Source organism: Zea mays, chromosome 1 (assembly GCF_902167145.1).
Source record: "Zea mays cultivar B73 chromosome 1, Zm-B73-REFERENCE-NAM-5.0, whole genome shotgun sequence".
Lineage (NCBI taxonomy): Eukaryota > Viridiplantae > Streptophyta > Magnoliopsida > Poales > Poaceae > Zea > Zea mays.
The window spans coordinates 172,154,932-172,171,994 of record NC_050096.1 but is presented as its reverse complement, the minus strand read 5'-3'; the positions used below and the strand labels follow the sequence as shown (position 1 = coordinate 172,171,994).

The 17,063-nt window shown below is 44.4% G+C and overlaps 1 protein-coding gene across 2 annotated transcripts; it reads right to left on the bottom strand.

Moving 5' to 3' along the window:
• Positions 1 to 1,350: 1,350 nt before the first annotated feature.
• On the bottom strand, positions 1,351 to 5,343 carry LOC103626689 (uncharacterized). 2 transcript variants are annotated; one of them, XM_008647085.4, is made up of 3 exons: positions 4,720 to 5,292; positions 2,235 to 2,979; positions 1,351 to 2,144 (listed from the first exon to the last, which is right to left on the bottom strand). In XM_008647085.4, the coding sequence occupies exons 1-3, from the start codon at positions 5,100 to 5,102 to the stop codon at positions 1,569 to 1,571; spliced, it is 1,704 nt and encodes a 567-aa protein (XP_008645307.2). In that variant the 5' UTR covers positions 5,103 to 5,292; the 3' UTR covers positions 1,351 to 1,568. The 2 variants fall into 2 exon arrangements, 1 of the variants encoding a protein (XP_008645307.2); XR_002749672.2 differs by lacking the exons at positions 1,351 to 2,144; positions 2,235 to 2,979 and adding an exon at positions 3,074 to 3,692 and having other exon boundaries at positions 4,720 to 5,343.
• Positions 5,344 to 17,063: the final 11,720 nt, after the last annotated feature.

Sequence of the window (17,063 nt, the reverse complement as noted above, 5' to 3'; positions counted from 1 at the left end):
CTTCGCCGAGAACCCTGTGTATCCACCCCACGTCTTTCGTAGAAGGTACCCACACATTATTATTCCATTACGGTTTCATATTTGCAATTTCATTACAAATTTTTTTTATTACAAACTTAGGTTCCGCATGAGTAGGCTTCTCTTCCTGAGAATCTTGCAAGGTCTTCAACAACATGATTCGTACTTTACACAACGGGTAGACGCAACTGGTATGCCTGGTCTAGGTCCACTACAAAAAGTTTGTGCGGCATTGCGGGTACTAGCATATGGGTTACCTTCAGATGCTGTAGACGAGTACATTCAAATAGGGGAGTCGACAGCGAGGGAATGGCTTCATCATTTCTGTCGAGGTATCATTGCATACTTCAGTGCCTGGTACCTACGAACTCCTAACGAAGCTGACATAACACGCATCATGCACCATAGCGAATCAAGGGGTTTCCCAGGGATGTTGGGTTCTATAGATTGCATGCATTGGGAGTGGCGGAACTGTCCTACCGCATGGCGTGGTCAGTTTTGTGGCAGAAATGGTCGAGCGTCTATGATCCTAGAAGCAGTGGCAACGTATGACCTTTGGATTTGGCATGCTTTCTTTGGCATGCCCGGGACAAACAACGACGTGAACGTGCTCCACCGATCACCAGTTTTCGACCCCATGACATCAGGCCGAATGCCACCTGTGCATTACACAGTTAATGGTAATGCATATAACTTCGGATATTACCTTGCTGATGGTATATACCCGAACTGGCCAACTTTCGTAAAAGCTATAAGGCACCCATATGAGCAAAAGAAAGTCTATTTCACACAAATGCAGGAAAGTTGTCGAAAGGATATTGAGCGTGCATTTGGAGTTCTTCAAGCTAGGTGGGCGGTGCTGCGAGGTCCAGCATATGGTTGGAATCGTAATCGTTTAACTGAAATTATAACTGCTTGCATCATAATGCACAACATGATTGTTGAAGACGAAGGGGCATTTGCAGCTAATACTGATTTTGGAGATAACACTTCAACGAGCCAAGCACCACATCTTATTGCTGAAGGAAGGGCAGAATGGGTGATTAACCACTTCGATCTTCGTCGCCAAGAAAGATCTTGCTCCCTCCAAAATGACCTTGTCGAGCATTTGTGGGCTCGGCGTGGTAGCATGTAAACTTGAGCATTCGTATGCACAAGTTTATGGAAACTAGATTCTACTATGTGTAATTTCCATTCGCAAGTCCTACGTATTTCAGAAATAAAGAAGTATTTCAGTGCAAACCTGTACTTGTTCGTTCAACAAAATAACATGAACACTGTAAACGATTTGTACACATCACAAGCGATTCCATGCTGAACACGCAGCTAACATATGAAAATTGAAGCAAACATGTTCACATGAACTGGAAATAATTATTGTCGATTACACCACCATAGAACAAACAGCACTGCACGACTGTCCTTGACGACTTATGGTTCGTACAAATATTATAATGGTCTGCCAAACAAATGTAACGTTCTCACATAAACAAATAATACAAACAGGTTCAGTAAAACAAGTTCAAGTTACCAGTAACCGAATAAATGTTTCACTCGTAACCAAATATGAATTCTTGCAACTTCTGTTTTTGTTTCTGTATCATAATCCAAACATGGGGTTGGACATCTTCTTCATTCGTTGCCTCCAGCCTTTCTAATCTTTTTTCAGCAGATTCTAGTTCTTGAAGTTTCAATTCCCTTTTTCGTATGATGACCTTTTTGGCTTCCAATTCTAACCTCTTTTTCTCCATTTCCCTGTCTTCTTCTGTGCACTTCTCTTTTTTTGCACCCTTTTCAATGGACCTCTGAATTTGTTTTTCAGTTATTTCTTGCAAACGGCTAAGGTACTCTGGAGATGAAGATGATGCAGGTTTGTTTCTCTCTGATTTACTGAAATCACGACCACGCGGCCGTTTTCCTGTCAACCCTGCTGATGAACTATCATTTTCAGTTGTCGGAGCAGACGGAGTACCTGTTGACCCAACTGGATTTGCATTCAATCCGCGGAACGATTGGGCACTACAAATGCTCTCCCATTTCGGTTCTCCCTTTAGTTGGTGCCAGCAATGCATGTACTGGAAATTTTTGTTCTCCTCGTGTGCAAATAATGTTGCGGCCTTCGAAGTCTGTACAAATTATGGTTTAATTTTACAAATGTGTTAACATGTATATAGAATCATTTGTAAATGATTTAAAGTCATGAAAATTTTGGTTACCTTGTCGTCATCAGTTAACCCACTTTGTTTCTCTCTAAGAACTCTTGAATAGTATCCAGCAAACTTACTTACATCTGCTCTTATCTTATCCCATCTGCTGCTAAGCGCTCTGTTCACTCGGCAAGGAAAGTTCCCCCTCTGTTCGTTGTATCTTTTTTCAATTCTAGCCCAAAGGCCCTCCCTACGTTGGCCAGTGTGCACAACAGGGTCACTGCTAATTTGCAACCACGTTGTGCAAAGTAGAAGATCTTCAGGGCTAGTAAAGTTTTGTTCCTTAGCCTTTTTGGGTTTTTGTATTGGAGGTGCATTCTTTTCAGGACTATTGATGTCTTGAACACTATGTTCTGCATCTGAGTCCAAATTCACAGGTATGGAAGGTATATTATTCGAACCCTGCAATGGTGTACTGGTATTGAATGGTGGAATGCAATCAGGAAATGAGTTTACTTCTGGTGGCCCAAGAGGATTCCTCACAAAATTCAAATAATGATTCCAGTACATAGCTGATTGAGAGGCCGGAATCATGGAAGATTGGGAAGAAGTATTCCCTGTATGCATGGGTGCCCACAATGTTGTCGGACCTTGAGCAGGGTTTGGAAAATTCAGATTTCCCACGAGGTTACAATCCATAGCACTCTGCTGCATGTAAGCCGTGGGCCACATAGGGGGTGGAGGAACAAACTGCTGGCCAATAGATGAGTTTGACATGGACTGAGAAGAAGTCGCATTGTTTGATGGGTCCATTCTAGTAAGGGTGGACAGGGGACAGATTAAGTGAGATGGTAATAAGAGTAACATTTCAGCATATGCATTTGAAGTAATGATTTAGAAATCAAACATAAAAAACTGTAACAATTATAATAAAAGGTTCGCATTAAAGGTTACATTACTAAACCAAACACATTAGAGTTCATACTGAGCAAAGTTCCCAGACTACAATTATTCCTTACATCGAACTAAGTACTTCTTCGGACAGTCTACTGCTTAGACATAGACATACATGACATATGGGTGTTCAAAAGGATGTCATGTACCTTTCACTGCCAACGTAACCCTAAAACATATTCCAGTAGCTATTACGGGTAGACCTATCTGAATCACTGAAATACCATTCGTCACTCACGTCGGGGCAGTAGAACTCCTCTTCGTCAACAGAAGGATCAGTAACTGTTGGAGGGGGTGACGGAGAGGGAGGATCAACACTGATGTCATCCCAGTCGTACTTAGCTAGTTTTGGAAACGCTTGGACTTTTGCCTCTAAGGCATCCTGCTGAAGCAACTCTAGTTTATCTTTGATAGCAAACAATGTCCTAGCTAGGATTTCTTCGTCATGCATGTGGTCTAATGCATGATCAACTAAACCCCCCAGGGATTTTGTGGCATCCTCTGTACAGTCGACAAGGACTTTCATCAAAGCCTTCATCTTATCTTCTTGGGAGGATGCCATTCACAAATGGGCTGCAAACATTTAATTTATGAAGTAACATGTTTAAACACTTTAAAAGCATATGCATTGTTGTAATGACAAAAGTTTCCATATAAAATTACATACTAATTTTGTTTCAACCACAAGGGTGTCATAAAAACATGCAACAACATTACATACTAGTACCAAATATAAGGGATGTACAAACTAGATATTCAAAATCGTAACTCTTATGTACCATCACTGTCCTAAAGGCTGGGGAAAATAACAGATATGTAGAAACTACTTATCAGTAAAATATTTGTTGGCAGCAACAAGTGTTATGCATGAAACACAAGATGAAGTCTTGAACATTACATATGTTTGTGGGTCAAACCAATGTTCAGGCACACACATGATGAGGCAGCTAATCATAGTCAAAGGTAAATGAACATGTCATGAATTGTACTGACTAATTAATGAAAATACGTGTATTCGTGAAGTAATCGGGTTCTCAGTCCTCTGACATTTATTGCTCAAGACTACAATGGTTTGATATGGTAACATTGGACAGAAACACCACAAATACAAGTTGTTCACTTAATAAATATCTGCTTCATTGGATTCATCTTGACTGGGCAAATGCAGTACACCGGCATGGCTAATGTTAGGATACGAGGTTCCAAATCTTTGCTTGCATTGGCAACTAAGGGTGAACTCAAAATTTGGAGGGGCCGTCTGTATGGACTACAAATCCTAAACCGAAACAAGGGTACAAAGTTTGTTGCAGCAGGTACGTAAATGGGAGGATGAACAATGTAACAAGGTGACAGCTTAAACTAAAAGTGTGGATCTGGTAAAGTCGTAAGGGTTGGGGAAAATAAACTAGGATTGTTGAACTAAACCATAGGTGTTGTAAATCATTGTTCAATGAAGTATTCATATGACGGGGTACAACATGGTATACCTCAACACGGTAGGATCTCGCCCGGTACACGGCGAATCGAAGAAAAAAACGAGTGCTGTTCGAAATGAATCGTCAAATAAGTATGGATTTGACGAGGTTGAACAAGGTATTACCTTAAGAAGGGGAGATCTCGGCCGCACCACGCCGAATCGTAGCGTCTCCGTGTGGATCTGATGGAGCCGTCCAAGGTCGGATACGGAAGGCAACGAATCGGAAGCGGGGTACCTCGTGCGAAGCGGATTTGACCCCACTTTGTCTTCGGTCGCGAACGGAACTGCGTGGAGACGAAGTCGAGTTCGTCTTCTGCGCAACTGAGCGGGGCCGGGGCCGACTCCACAGCCCGACGGGAGATCCGCCGCCGCGTCGCCGCGCAAAATCTCTCTTCCGCGGACGATTCGAGGCGAAGCGAGGTGGAGCGGGAAGTTTCCGTTGTCTTCCGCGGTCGGCTCCGTCCGCGCGAAGAAGGCGAGGGGGCGGCTACAGTCATCCCCTGCATGTGGCGTGAGAGAGAAGAGTGCGGCGAGGTAGGGGAGAGGGTGGCGCTCGCCGCTGCGGGAGGTAGGGGAACACTGTAGCCGCTATAGGATGCACAGTAATAGGGTAGGGGAGGTGTAGGGTGAAGCGTTGCGGACAGTCTAACAAACTCCAGCTAGAGTTGGGCTCGCGAGCACGATTGGTGTGGTTGGTGGCGACTTGCGAGCGCCGCGCGCGGATAGGGAAGGAGAGCAAACTAACACGGGGTCCCACTGGGCAGCGGCACCCAAGTAAAGAACGCGAGCATCTGAGTGAATGACGGGTGGACCCTACTTGGAAGCGATGCAAGCCGAGGAACGTGGCACGGTGACCGAGCCTAACGTGATGGTGTCGCGTGTCAGTGACTGTTGGAGATGGGTGCGCACCACGTGAATGACGGGCAAGCCCCGCCTGTCGGCGCACCGCTACGGCTGGGCCGGTGGGTCGAGTTGGGCCGAGGAGGTTTTGGCCCATGTGGGTTTGTCCTCCCCATTTCTTTTTTTTCTTTTTCCTTTTTCTTTTGTTATTTCCTTTATTCTTTCCTATTTCAAATTTTTGCCACACAATCTTATGTTATTGTAACACCCAAAAATCTATTTTGGGATTCCTAAATGATTCTTCAGAAGAATGAGTTAAAGTAGCCTTTAATGATATATCCCTTTCTCTGTAAAGTACATTTTTTCTAAATTAAGTAAATAGTAATGTAAAAAGGTGGATTCAAATCTATAAACTAAGGTTTAATTGAAGGACAACAACTAGAAGAAAGAGTTCCATATTATTCATTATTCCCTTTTTAAACCATAGCACTCTTTAAAAGCATATTAAGTAAAATGATTTATGGTAAAGATTATCCTTCCCTAAATAAGTAAGGTAATGGATATTCATTTCTTTTATTAACTTGAAATTTGATCACATACCCAAAAGTAATATTTTTCCTAAAATAAAATAAAATGTGTGCATGGCACATTTTGGACCTTTGCCTAAAACAAAGGGATAAAACAATTAACATAAATATATATAAATATGTACTTTGCATTCATGCCAATATTTTGGATTGTAGCATTTGAACATAAATACGGAGTTCCAATTTTTATGAGAATTTGAAAACTGAAAACAAAACAAATAGAAAGAAAACAAGATATATAAAAAGAAAAAGAAAAGCAAAATCTATACATGTGCCTGGGCCAAAACTCCCTCACTCGGCCCAAGTTATTTCCTTTTCCCTGTAGCCCACTTCACATGGCGCAGCCCACCTATGGTATGTTTCTTTTGTATCTATGACAAGTGGGCCCACTACTTCGATCACCCTTTTTCACGAGCACTCGCTTGCGTGTGGGCCCCGGTCGCTAGCTTCTTCCTCCCCAACCAAATCGTCCGCATCCGTGGGTCGGGCGGTCGGCCAATGGTGCCGGCGAGATTCTCGGCCATGGCCTCCCCGAAAGCGGACTCTGCCTCAGTATAAAACCTGTGCCCCTTTTCCCCCTATGCTCATCCATCGGAGCTAGTAGAAAAGTAGAGAGAGAGAGAGAGAGAGAGAGAGAGAGAGAGAGAGAGAGAGAGAGAGAGAGAGAGAGAGAGAGAGAGAGAGACGAGATCGACGCTGTGAGCCAAAAGGTGAGACTAGAGAGAAAACCGGGGTCACCACCATCATCCGCCTCGACGCGTTGTGCGGAACGTTCGCAAAGACATCGTGGAAGCAAGGGCACCCGCCGTTGAAGTGAAAGAACACCACAGCGCAGGTGATTGCTCGTCGGACTTGTCACGTCGCACCACCGCGTGGCCAGCGTCAACCACGCGATAATGTGTGTTAAGCGCACCCCGCGTTACTCGCCCTATGCTTCTTTGCGTGTAACATCTATCAGGGTGAAGGATTGTGCTCTGGGGCGCAGATTGGCGTCTCGCCGGCGATGGCGCCGCTATGGGGGAGGGCCCTATGCCGCTGCTGCTAGCCGGTGTGTGGGGGGAGCCTTGTTGACCATCGGATCGGGTTGGGCGGCCGAGATCAGTGGCCGTATACCGCTTCGGATGTAAGCATTGTGGGCCGTTCGATGCAGATAATGCGAGGAGAAGCGATCAAGCTATTTTAAATTGTGTTCATTCGTCGTGAATCCAGTGGCCGCACTGCATACCCGTTTGTAAAGATATGAATCTAATCCTGGCCGTCGAGATCAGATCGCGCGGCTAGAAAGGCACCGTACCCCTTCGACCATGCAAATATGCTAAAGGCACCATGCCCGTTTTGGGAAATTAATGTTATATTATGATCATGTTCCAATTTTGTTGTTGATTTAATTATTGTTCATGAAAAGACCATTGTGTTAATTAGAACATGGAGCTTAACTTGAGATAATAGTGCTACCACAAGGGTGGAATGGGACGCCCTTGGCCAAGTAATTAGGAAAGTTAGGGAGAGATTATCTTAACTGAAAGGGGCAAGCGGTGTAACACCCTGAATTTGGGGTATAAAATTTTTTCTACTTATCTATCAAATTCAGGTGTTACTCTTGTCTCTCTCTAGTCTTTCTCTCTCTTTTCTTTAGCTAGAATTAAGTTAATTAGGAGATTGATAAATTGTTTATTTTGTCAAAACAATATGAGTCATGAAATGTTGCATCATGCTGAGCTTAAAATATTCTTTGAATTGTTGCACATGTTTGAATTAGTTTGAATTTGAAACTTGGTTTGAATTTGAATTGAAAACCCTAGGGAAAATAAAATAGAAAAGCCATTAGAAATTCTAGAGAAAAAGAAAAATCCAATTCAGCCCAGTTGGCCTAGCTCGGCCCAGCCAAACTGCGCGCATGCCCACGTCGCCTGACAGGTGGATCCCACCTGCCAGCGACCGCCCGCGTCCGCGCACGCGCGCTCTCTCTCCCTCTCCCCCTCCCGCTGGCCGCTGCCCAGTGGGCCAGGCTTGTCGGCGCCAAACTCATCCGCACACGCGTTCTTTCTCTCGTTGTTCCGTGGCCCCACTCGTCAACTCATCCACCAGTTCGGGCGTTCGCTTTCGCTGGCACGTGGGTCCTGCTGGTCAGAACCGTCTCCCCGTCCGAACCGCCCGCACCCCGCCATGGACGCGCCCACGTCGTGCGTTTCCCGGCCACCTCCTCACGCGCCCGACCTCCTTTTAGAGCCCACGCCCACTCAATCACTCCCCACGCCCACTAAAATTAGTAGAACTAAACTATGTAATCCATAATGTTTAGGGAATCACTAATCTTCAAGTGTACTAATCCCTAGCATTTAGCTATATCTTTTGTGTTATAATGTCTTGTCAAACTAGTGTATACCTGATTGCAAATGTTTGGTGTGCTATTCATTTGTCTCTTTCTAAATGTATTGATTGTATGATCGCTTTATTTAGACAACGAGCAGCCCGTGGTTCCTGAGTGTGTTGCCGAAGATCTTCCTGAGCAACAACCTAGTGAAGGCAAGTGTCCTCTGACCTATTATATTCTATTTACTTTATAATTTACAATCCCACATTACATTATAGAAACCTAAGGATTGACTAGTCTGGATTTACCTTATCCTTGTTTACCTTTTGGGTTATCATGGTTAGCTTTATGCTATTGCTTTACTTAATCAATGAACATGATATGAATATTTATGATATGATGATGTTATCCCGATGATGATCTTGTGATACTTTAGGGGACTCTAGTTGTTTCCTTAGTACCTCTCCGTAAGGACCTATTTGGGGAGTGACAACTCGGGATAACAGTGCAACCATGAGGGTGGAATGGGACGCCCTTAGCTGATTAATTAGAGGAACCTGAGGTGTAGTTGGCTTCGCCGTAGGGTCGTCAATGGGGTTCGAGCACAGTACTTGCTCTGTCGAGGCTGGTTGCAGAGGTTCTTGATTTGGTTTTGTTAGTCACCCTTCCTTTGGGGAGAGGTACTGTGTTTATAAAACCGGAGAAACCTAACGGGCAACTATGACCTCTGGGAAATCTTTGTAAAGGCTACATAGTGAGACCCTGCTAGGTCATCTTGGTAGTGATCAATGGAGAGTCATGATCTCCGGGCAGAATGGGAATCACGACTTGTTGGTAAAGTGTGCGACCTCTGCAAAGTGTTAGAAATTGGTATATCAGCCGTGCTCACGGTTAAGAGCGGCCTTGGGATCCTCTTTTATTAGAAGAACTTTGGTTACTTTTATGATGATGATTAATGATGATGGTATAATTATGATCTCTGGTATTTGCTCTTGGAGGGAGTACATTTGGGTAATAACTGGGTTTATTACTAAAACTTGGCTCTACTAATAGTAATAAATACTCGACCAACTAAAAGCAACTGCTTAACCTTAACTCCACATACAGCTAGTCCACTTTAGCCAAACAGGACATTTGCTGAGTACGTTGATGTGTACTCACCCTTGCTTTATAAACCACCCCACCCCAGGTTGTCCCCACTGTACTCAGTGCTCAGGAGGAGATGCTGGCAACATGGAGGACTTTGAGGAGTTTCAGGACTATGATGAGTTCTAGTTTTTCTTAGTGGCAAACCCCCAGTCAGCTGCCTGTGAAGGCCTTATCTTCTACGTTTCGTATTCCACACTTTGATAATGTTAATGACTATGTTATAGACTCTATGGATTTCTTGGACATCTTCATGTAATAAAGTACCTTTCCGCTATTTACTTTGAGCAATGTGTGATGATGTCCAATTATGTAATCACTGTGTACGTGAATTTCTGATCCTAGCACGTACATGATTCACATTCGGTTTGCCTTCCAAAACCGGGTGTGACATAAGTGGTATCAAAGCCTTGCTGACTATAGGACCGCTAACCTAGACTAGAATGGTCGCCCTAAGGACTATAGACCTCTACCCTTACCTTGACCTTTAGTGTCATTTCAAAAGTTGGTCCTCTTGACCAATTCTATGTTATTACTCATCTTACAAAATTTTGTCTCACTTTTCTTTCTGTTTACTTGCTGGTCATATAGTTCTACTCTCACTCTTGTGCTTACGATGTCTTTTGTAGATGGCTCGTATTAGATGCACGTAAGTCAGTGATCCCCTTTTTTTCCTCTCGTCTGACGGAGCACCCACTGCGCCGCACGATGACTAGTCAGTCTGGCCACCTGGAGAGACTGCATCATCGCCTGCACGAGGAGCAGGAGCGCTGACGCCAGGAGCAGGAGCAGTAGGACTCTTCCCCTGCCCTCAATAGGAGGTGGAGTCTGGGAGGCAGCCTTCCCCTGCACCTCAGACAGAGATGCCCCCTGCACCACCACAGGGCATCCCGGCTGCTAGACGAGATCCTAACGGAGACGACGACGATGCCGGTGGCAGTTCGAGCCAACACGGAGCTCTTGGAGAAGCAGGAGCTGGAGGGATTGATTGCTAGACCCATCACATGTGACATCGCTCGCAGGTGTCACTTCCACGACGCTCTCGACACGTTGCTGCATCGGGCCTTCGATTGACACACCTTGATGAGGACATCACTCCCATGGATACAAACAACACTCCTCGAGTTGACTACTCAATTACTCGCGCACACACTCGACAATTGAATTTACAGGTGATCTCGTTCCTAAGTAATTATTCTTGTGCATTTGAGAGTAGTATGCTACCTAATGATTTAATTGTACTTAGGAATGAAGGGGAGGACCAGCTAGGACGTCGGGATCAAGATGGAGGCCCAAGTTGATGTTCAGAATCTGTTCCGGCGCTGTGACGCCGTCTTTTGGGCTTTTGGGCCGTGTATCTTCATTGAGCCCATTAGGGGCGTGTCCAGGGTTTGCATAACCCTAGAATCTTTATTAATAGCCGCCACATCCTTGTTAGAGGCAGGTTTTGCTTAAGTTAGATCTGTCGAGAACAGCCGCCGTAGATCGGTTTGTGAGACCCCAACTTGTGAGCTTAATCATTCATCTGCAATGTTAGGGGCCTTCGGCTTCCGAAGGTCCTCAAAAACATGATTTAACAATGTCTCTGGAGTATAATGTGTAAACAGGTACTTTCGGACATAAATCAAAACCACAGCGTGAAGATGCACAAAGAGTATGAAGGATGGCGCAGATCCGAAGCTATGCGCAGGGGAGCTTCGGCGTGATAGCAGAAAAAGAAACCGACTTAAAAGGGAAAAGGCTATTTAGACCCCAATGGATTGCTATAGAGTTATTAGCAAATGTAAAGGGCATGGGTGTAATTTTACATGGGCTGCGTCCCGTATCTATAAATAGATGAACAGTGCTCCCGTACTGTACACGCTGACTTGGCATTTGCTTTCGCGTCACGCTTGTACCCTTGCTTTCCTTCGAGCCGAAGGTACATTTATAATTTGTTATTGTTGATACAGTAACGCAAATAAAAATAAGTTGGTAATAACATTTAAAGTGTTTATATTATTTTTCATATCTTGTGTATGAATCCTTCTTCATCATTTATTGTGCTTATGAAGGTTTGTCCTTCATAACCTTCGTTCGGAATTCATTATATCCAAAGGGAGATAATGCTTCGAAGGACGAAGGACTTTAACATTTAACACTTTTTATGTTGCCTTGTTCTTAACTCTTAGCATTTGAGAACAAGTCCCCAACATTGGCGCCCACCTCCGGTGAACTCACTTCCACTTTTTGAGTTTCGAACACCTTCAGCAAGCATAGACCTTCGTCATGCCGCCAAAGAAAGCTTCAGCAACAGGGGCTGCCGCTCTACAGCCGCTGGACCCCAACCAGGAGACCCACTCTCTTCGGGAGGCCCGAAGCCAAAAGAGGAAGGCCACCAGTCCAACGCCTCAGGAGGACGACTTGGACCAAGAGATCAGAAATATAGAGATGCTCCATCAGCAGGTGCAAAGGAAGAAGGAAAAGATGGCTAGGCTGGCTGATCTGCAAGCGCAGATAGACGAAGCCTCTGAAGAAGTTCGCCATCTTACTCAAGATGAGCAGAACCGAAGGCCTCAACACAGAGAGCTTCATCAAGAGGGCTTCTTCAACGAGGATGACTGGTATGAGAATTTCCATCATGAAAATTTTGCTTTTGATGATGCTTCTCCTCTGTCAGCAGAACTGCAGGCTACACCTTGGCCTCCGTCTTACAAGCCACCTCAACTCCCCATGTATGACGGACACTCAGATCCGAAGCAGTTTCTGATGAGCTACGAAGCAACGATATCTTCCTATGGTGGCAATACTGCAGTCATGGCGAAGTCTTTCGTCATGGCCGTCAAGAATGTTGCACAAACCTGGTACTCCTCCCTTCGACCAGGAACAATCACATCATGGCAAAAGCTGAAGGATATGCTGGTCACCAGTTTCCAAGGGTTTCAAACGAAGCCGGTCACCGCTCAAGCCTTGTTCCAGTGCACCCAAGACCACGAAGAATATCTTCAGGCGTATGTCCGAAGGTTCTTAGACCTGAGGGCACAAGCGCCAACAATGCCCAATGAAATTGTCATTGAGGCCATGATTAAAGGGTTTCGACCGGGACCTTCAGCTCAATACTTTGCCAGGAAGCCCCCTCAGACTTTGGAGAAACTGCTTCAGAAGATGGATGAATACATCCACGCTGACAATGACTTTCAGCAGAGAAGGGAGGAAGCTTACAGGTTCTCCGAAATAGCCAGGGGCTTCGGAGGGAGAATTCATCCTAGACATGTCAGATCGATCCATTCTACTCAGAATGATGACAGGGGAAGCCAGCAACAGAGGCCACAATATTCCTCCTAGGTTTCGGGGCAGCAGCAGAGCTATCCTCGGCCTCCAGCTCCAAGGGGCAGAGGTGCCAGGGGCTTCGGAGGAAGATTTGGGGATCAGCCCAGGAAAATTTATTGCCTATTCTGTGGTGAGGACAAGGGCCACACCACCAGGATGTGCCATGTCACCATCCAAAAACAAAAGGAAATAGCAGAAGCTGCAGCCCAACAGACCCAGCCGAAGCAAGTTATGCATACTGCTTCGTACCACTCGCCTTATATCCCAGAGTATGTGGGCAACCACCCTGCAGCTTCTGTTGCTTCGACAAGTCAATCTCAGGCATCTTGGCAACAGCCTCCACCTCCACCACCAATGCAACGAGGCCAGCAGCCAGAAGGGAGTCAGCATACTCAACACCAACGAGACTTTAGAGAAGAGTCCGAAGCTCGCACAGTCAATAGTACTGTGCCAGAATCGAAGCACATTTACTAACAAATATCCTACCTCGGCAGCAGTTTTTGCATTCAGTATCATTTTCTTTTTAATAAGGAACAATTATTGAAAGCCTAAGTGTTTTTTGTCGTTTTCAATTTCTTGTAATAGCTTCGCCTTTGCCATAGTACAAATATACTTTCTCCACAGAATAACGGAGTCCAAAAAGTTGCTGAAGCATAAGAACATATGGTTACAGGGAGAACCTCCGAAATAACAAAAAGTCGTTCCTAAGGGAGCGCAGCGTAAGTTTTCTGCTCAAAAGTCGTTCCGAAGGGAATGCAGAGCTTACAGCGAAAAATAAACGCTGATTCCGCTGAAGTAAAAGGCGAAGAAGCTCCTAAGGGAGGCTTACAGCGAAAAATAAACGCTGATTCCGCTGAAGTAAAAGGCGAAGAAGCTCCTAAGGGAGGCTTACAGCAAAAAATAAACGCTGATTCCGCTGAAGTAAAAGGCAAAGAAGCTCCTAAGGGAGGCTTACAGCGAAAAATAAACGCTGATTCCGCTAAAGTAAAAGGCGAAGAAGCTCCTAAGGGAGGCTTACAGTGAAAAATAAACGTCGATCTTCGGCAAATATCATTTTGCATAACATCACATCATCACATCATGTGCATAGCATAACATCATGCATCATATTGCATCAATGACGCAAGAAGGGGGTTCAATGTTAATATTCAGAGATTGTTTCGAAGAAACAGTGCCAAGGCACAAAAATAATTATTGAAGAAGCATACCTTCGTCAAACTCTGAAATGAAAAGATCTATTGGTTACTGATTTCACGAAGATTGGATGTTTTTATGAAAATACGGATATTATTTACGAAGCATGAAAAGAAGGGAAGGTGTTTTTTCGCCGAAGGCTCAAAAACGGTATGTATGTAAAGTTTCATGCATTGTAAAGAATTGAACCATAAATAGCTTATATATTATATTCATTATTACAAAATATTACACATATTGTTCAACAAATATTACATTCCAAATGTTTTTACAATAACATCTAATCTTCCCTTAGAACTACTTCTGCGGCTTCGTTTAGTAGTTGATCAACAACTTTGTCCATGATAGCTTCCGCCATTTTTGTAATATTGTCATCCCCCTTTACATTGGGGTCCACTAATGGCTCGGCGGGTTCTGAGGGAGGAGAAAGTGCGGCTATGTTACAAAGTGTAAACAAGTTCGAAATCAAAAAGTTACAACAAAAAGCCAAAAACTAGTAGTTAATACCTATTCGCCCTTCAAGATCCGCACTTTTCTCAGCGGCCTCTGCTACTTTTCTAGCATCATGAATACTTTTTTCGCTTCTTCGTATAATTTCTTGAGCCATCTCTCGGCCACCATTTTCCCAGATGTCAGTGAAAAATTTTCCACCAACCAAACTTGCCTCGGCCGAAGGATCTTTTATGTCTTCAGAAGATAAATCGGTTTCGATCTGTGCCAAGGATTTCACGTGATCGCAGCCTTTTTTCTCCAAAACAGTGGCAATCCCCCTAGCACCCGAGAAGGCACATATGTCTCCGCGGCTATTCAAGACTTCTTCAAAAGCTTCAGCTTCGTGGCTGATCCATCCAATTGGGCCTTCGGGGTCGCCCCTCATGAAATTTTCTTCGCTTGAGAATGCGCCAACGTTGGCGAAGCTGGTCCTTATTTTCTTAACACATTCTATAGATTTTTCATAACACCTTTTCTTGGATGCACGAAGCTCTTCAACATTTTTTTCTAAATGATTTGCCCATTGTTCACTAATTTCTCGTTTTGCTTCTTCAACTGTGCATTCTTCTTTAGCTCTGGCTAGCTGTTTCCGAAGATCCTCAAGTTCGCGCTTCTGAGCCTCGGCTTGAGCTTTGAAAGCAGCTTCGTCTTCTTTTATTTTGTTCACCAACGAATGTAATATTTTATATTTTTCGAGACCTTCGTTCCTTAGTTCAATTACCTCGGAACGAAGGTTGCTCAAGGCTATGGTACACCCTTCGTCTTCAACATCTTTTTGTGCCCTAAGGGCATTGCTAAGTATAAGGCCCTGCAAAAAATGCGTTAATAAGTTTAAGCAAATGAAAAATTTTGGTTTCAAGGAATAATACAAAGATCTCATTTTTTCACCTTTAAACTATTGTACGCTAAGCTGTCGGCCAGCTCGTCCTTTGACAACACCGAGAGCCCGTCTTCTAATGTTGGGAATCCGAAGCTCTTGCTCATCTCTCGACGGACAGAAATCTCCTTGCTGTTAGGGAGACAATACAAGAAGTCTTCTTCTCCGCTGCTGTTGAATATCAGCGCCCCTTTTGGATATTTCAATTTTTGCGCATAGAATTGAGCTTCTCTTTTTTCTTTTTCGCTCAGATTTTTACCCGAAGCATGATGTAATACATAGTCAGAAGCTTCAAAAGATGCTTCGGGAATAGGTGTGGCGATTTTCTCAGATAAAGCTTCTTCTGCAGATTCTTTTTCCGTTTCTTTTTCAATTTCCAAGAATTCCCTTTTGGTAGGCTCTGAAAGCCCAGTTTCAGTTTCCGCTTGACTTTTGGCAGCTTCGGCCTCAGTTTGTGTCTTTGGAACTTCGGCAGCTATCTTCGAAGTAGCGCTTGAAGATTTTATCGTTTCCAGTACATCTAGCACGTTAACCATTCTTTTCCTCTTGGGGGTTGTAGTAAGGTCTTTTTGTGCCATCGGCATTGGCATTGGCACCTCAACTCTTGTTGAAGGACTTAAAATTTACGATGTCTTAGTCTCTTCAGCCCTCAGTTCTTCTATTTTTTCCATCTCCGACATTTTAGTCGGCTCTTCAATATTCGACAGGGGAGTCCGCTCCTTGGCTTCGGTGGCCGAAGAGGTCTCACCGACAAACTCAGGCACTGTGGCCGGTTCAATATAGCGTGGTCGGTGCGTAAGAACCTTCATCTTTTTCCTCTTCGGCGCCGGCTCACTAGGAGCGGCTGAAGCAACTTCCTTCGCAGAAGCCGTATCTTTCCTTTTTTGACCCCGTGTTGGGTAACGGTAGTCAGGATAGACAAACCCAATGGCATCAAATACTCGGTTGAGTCTTTTTTTCTTCCGGCCTCCGAAGGCCGCGGACAGTGCAGTATCTTCTGCCTTCGAGTATGGCCCAAGAAGTTCATCGCTTGTGGCCTCAATACATTTCAGCCAGTCATCATCTGGCTCGACAAACTTATCTCCATATCTGAAGGTATATTTTAACCTAACTAGTCCACCTTCGTCAGGTTTGCTGATGGTTTCCTTTGACATTTCCCACTTTTCTACAAGTGGCCATACTCTGAAGGCAATGTGTTCCTGAATCAAATCCCTTGTCCCAATGAAAGAGCAAACTACACCGAAGGCTCTCCGGCATTCTTCGGCTGCTTCGTCAATATCCACCTTCGGTTTTCGAAGGCCAAAACGCTGCCAGATAGGGCGCATGATGATATCTTTCATATCTTCTCATGTCTTCAAGTCGTTTTTCACATAGAACTATTCCTTCATCCAGTCCCCGGGCCATCTCTTCCGAAAAGTTGGTATGGGACAGCTTGACCCAGAGCGGGCACCGAAGCTATAACAGCCAAAATTGTTATGATATTGCTCTTTACCCCATGGTTTCGTTTCATGTAATAACTCATGCATATTGCAGAAACTTTTTGCATTTGGCTCCAAACCTTGGCTCTTCACGGCCCATACGAAGATTCCCATCCTTATGATTGCTTCGGGAGTGATTTGATGGAGGCAGATTTCAAATATCTTCAAAACTTCCACCACGAAACTGCTCAAAGGAAACCGAAGTCCAGCCTTGAGGAAACTTCGGAATA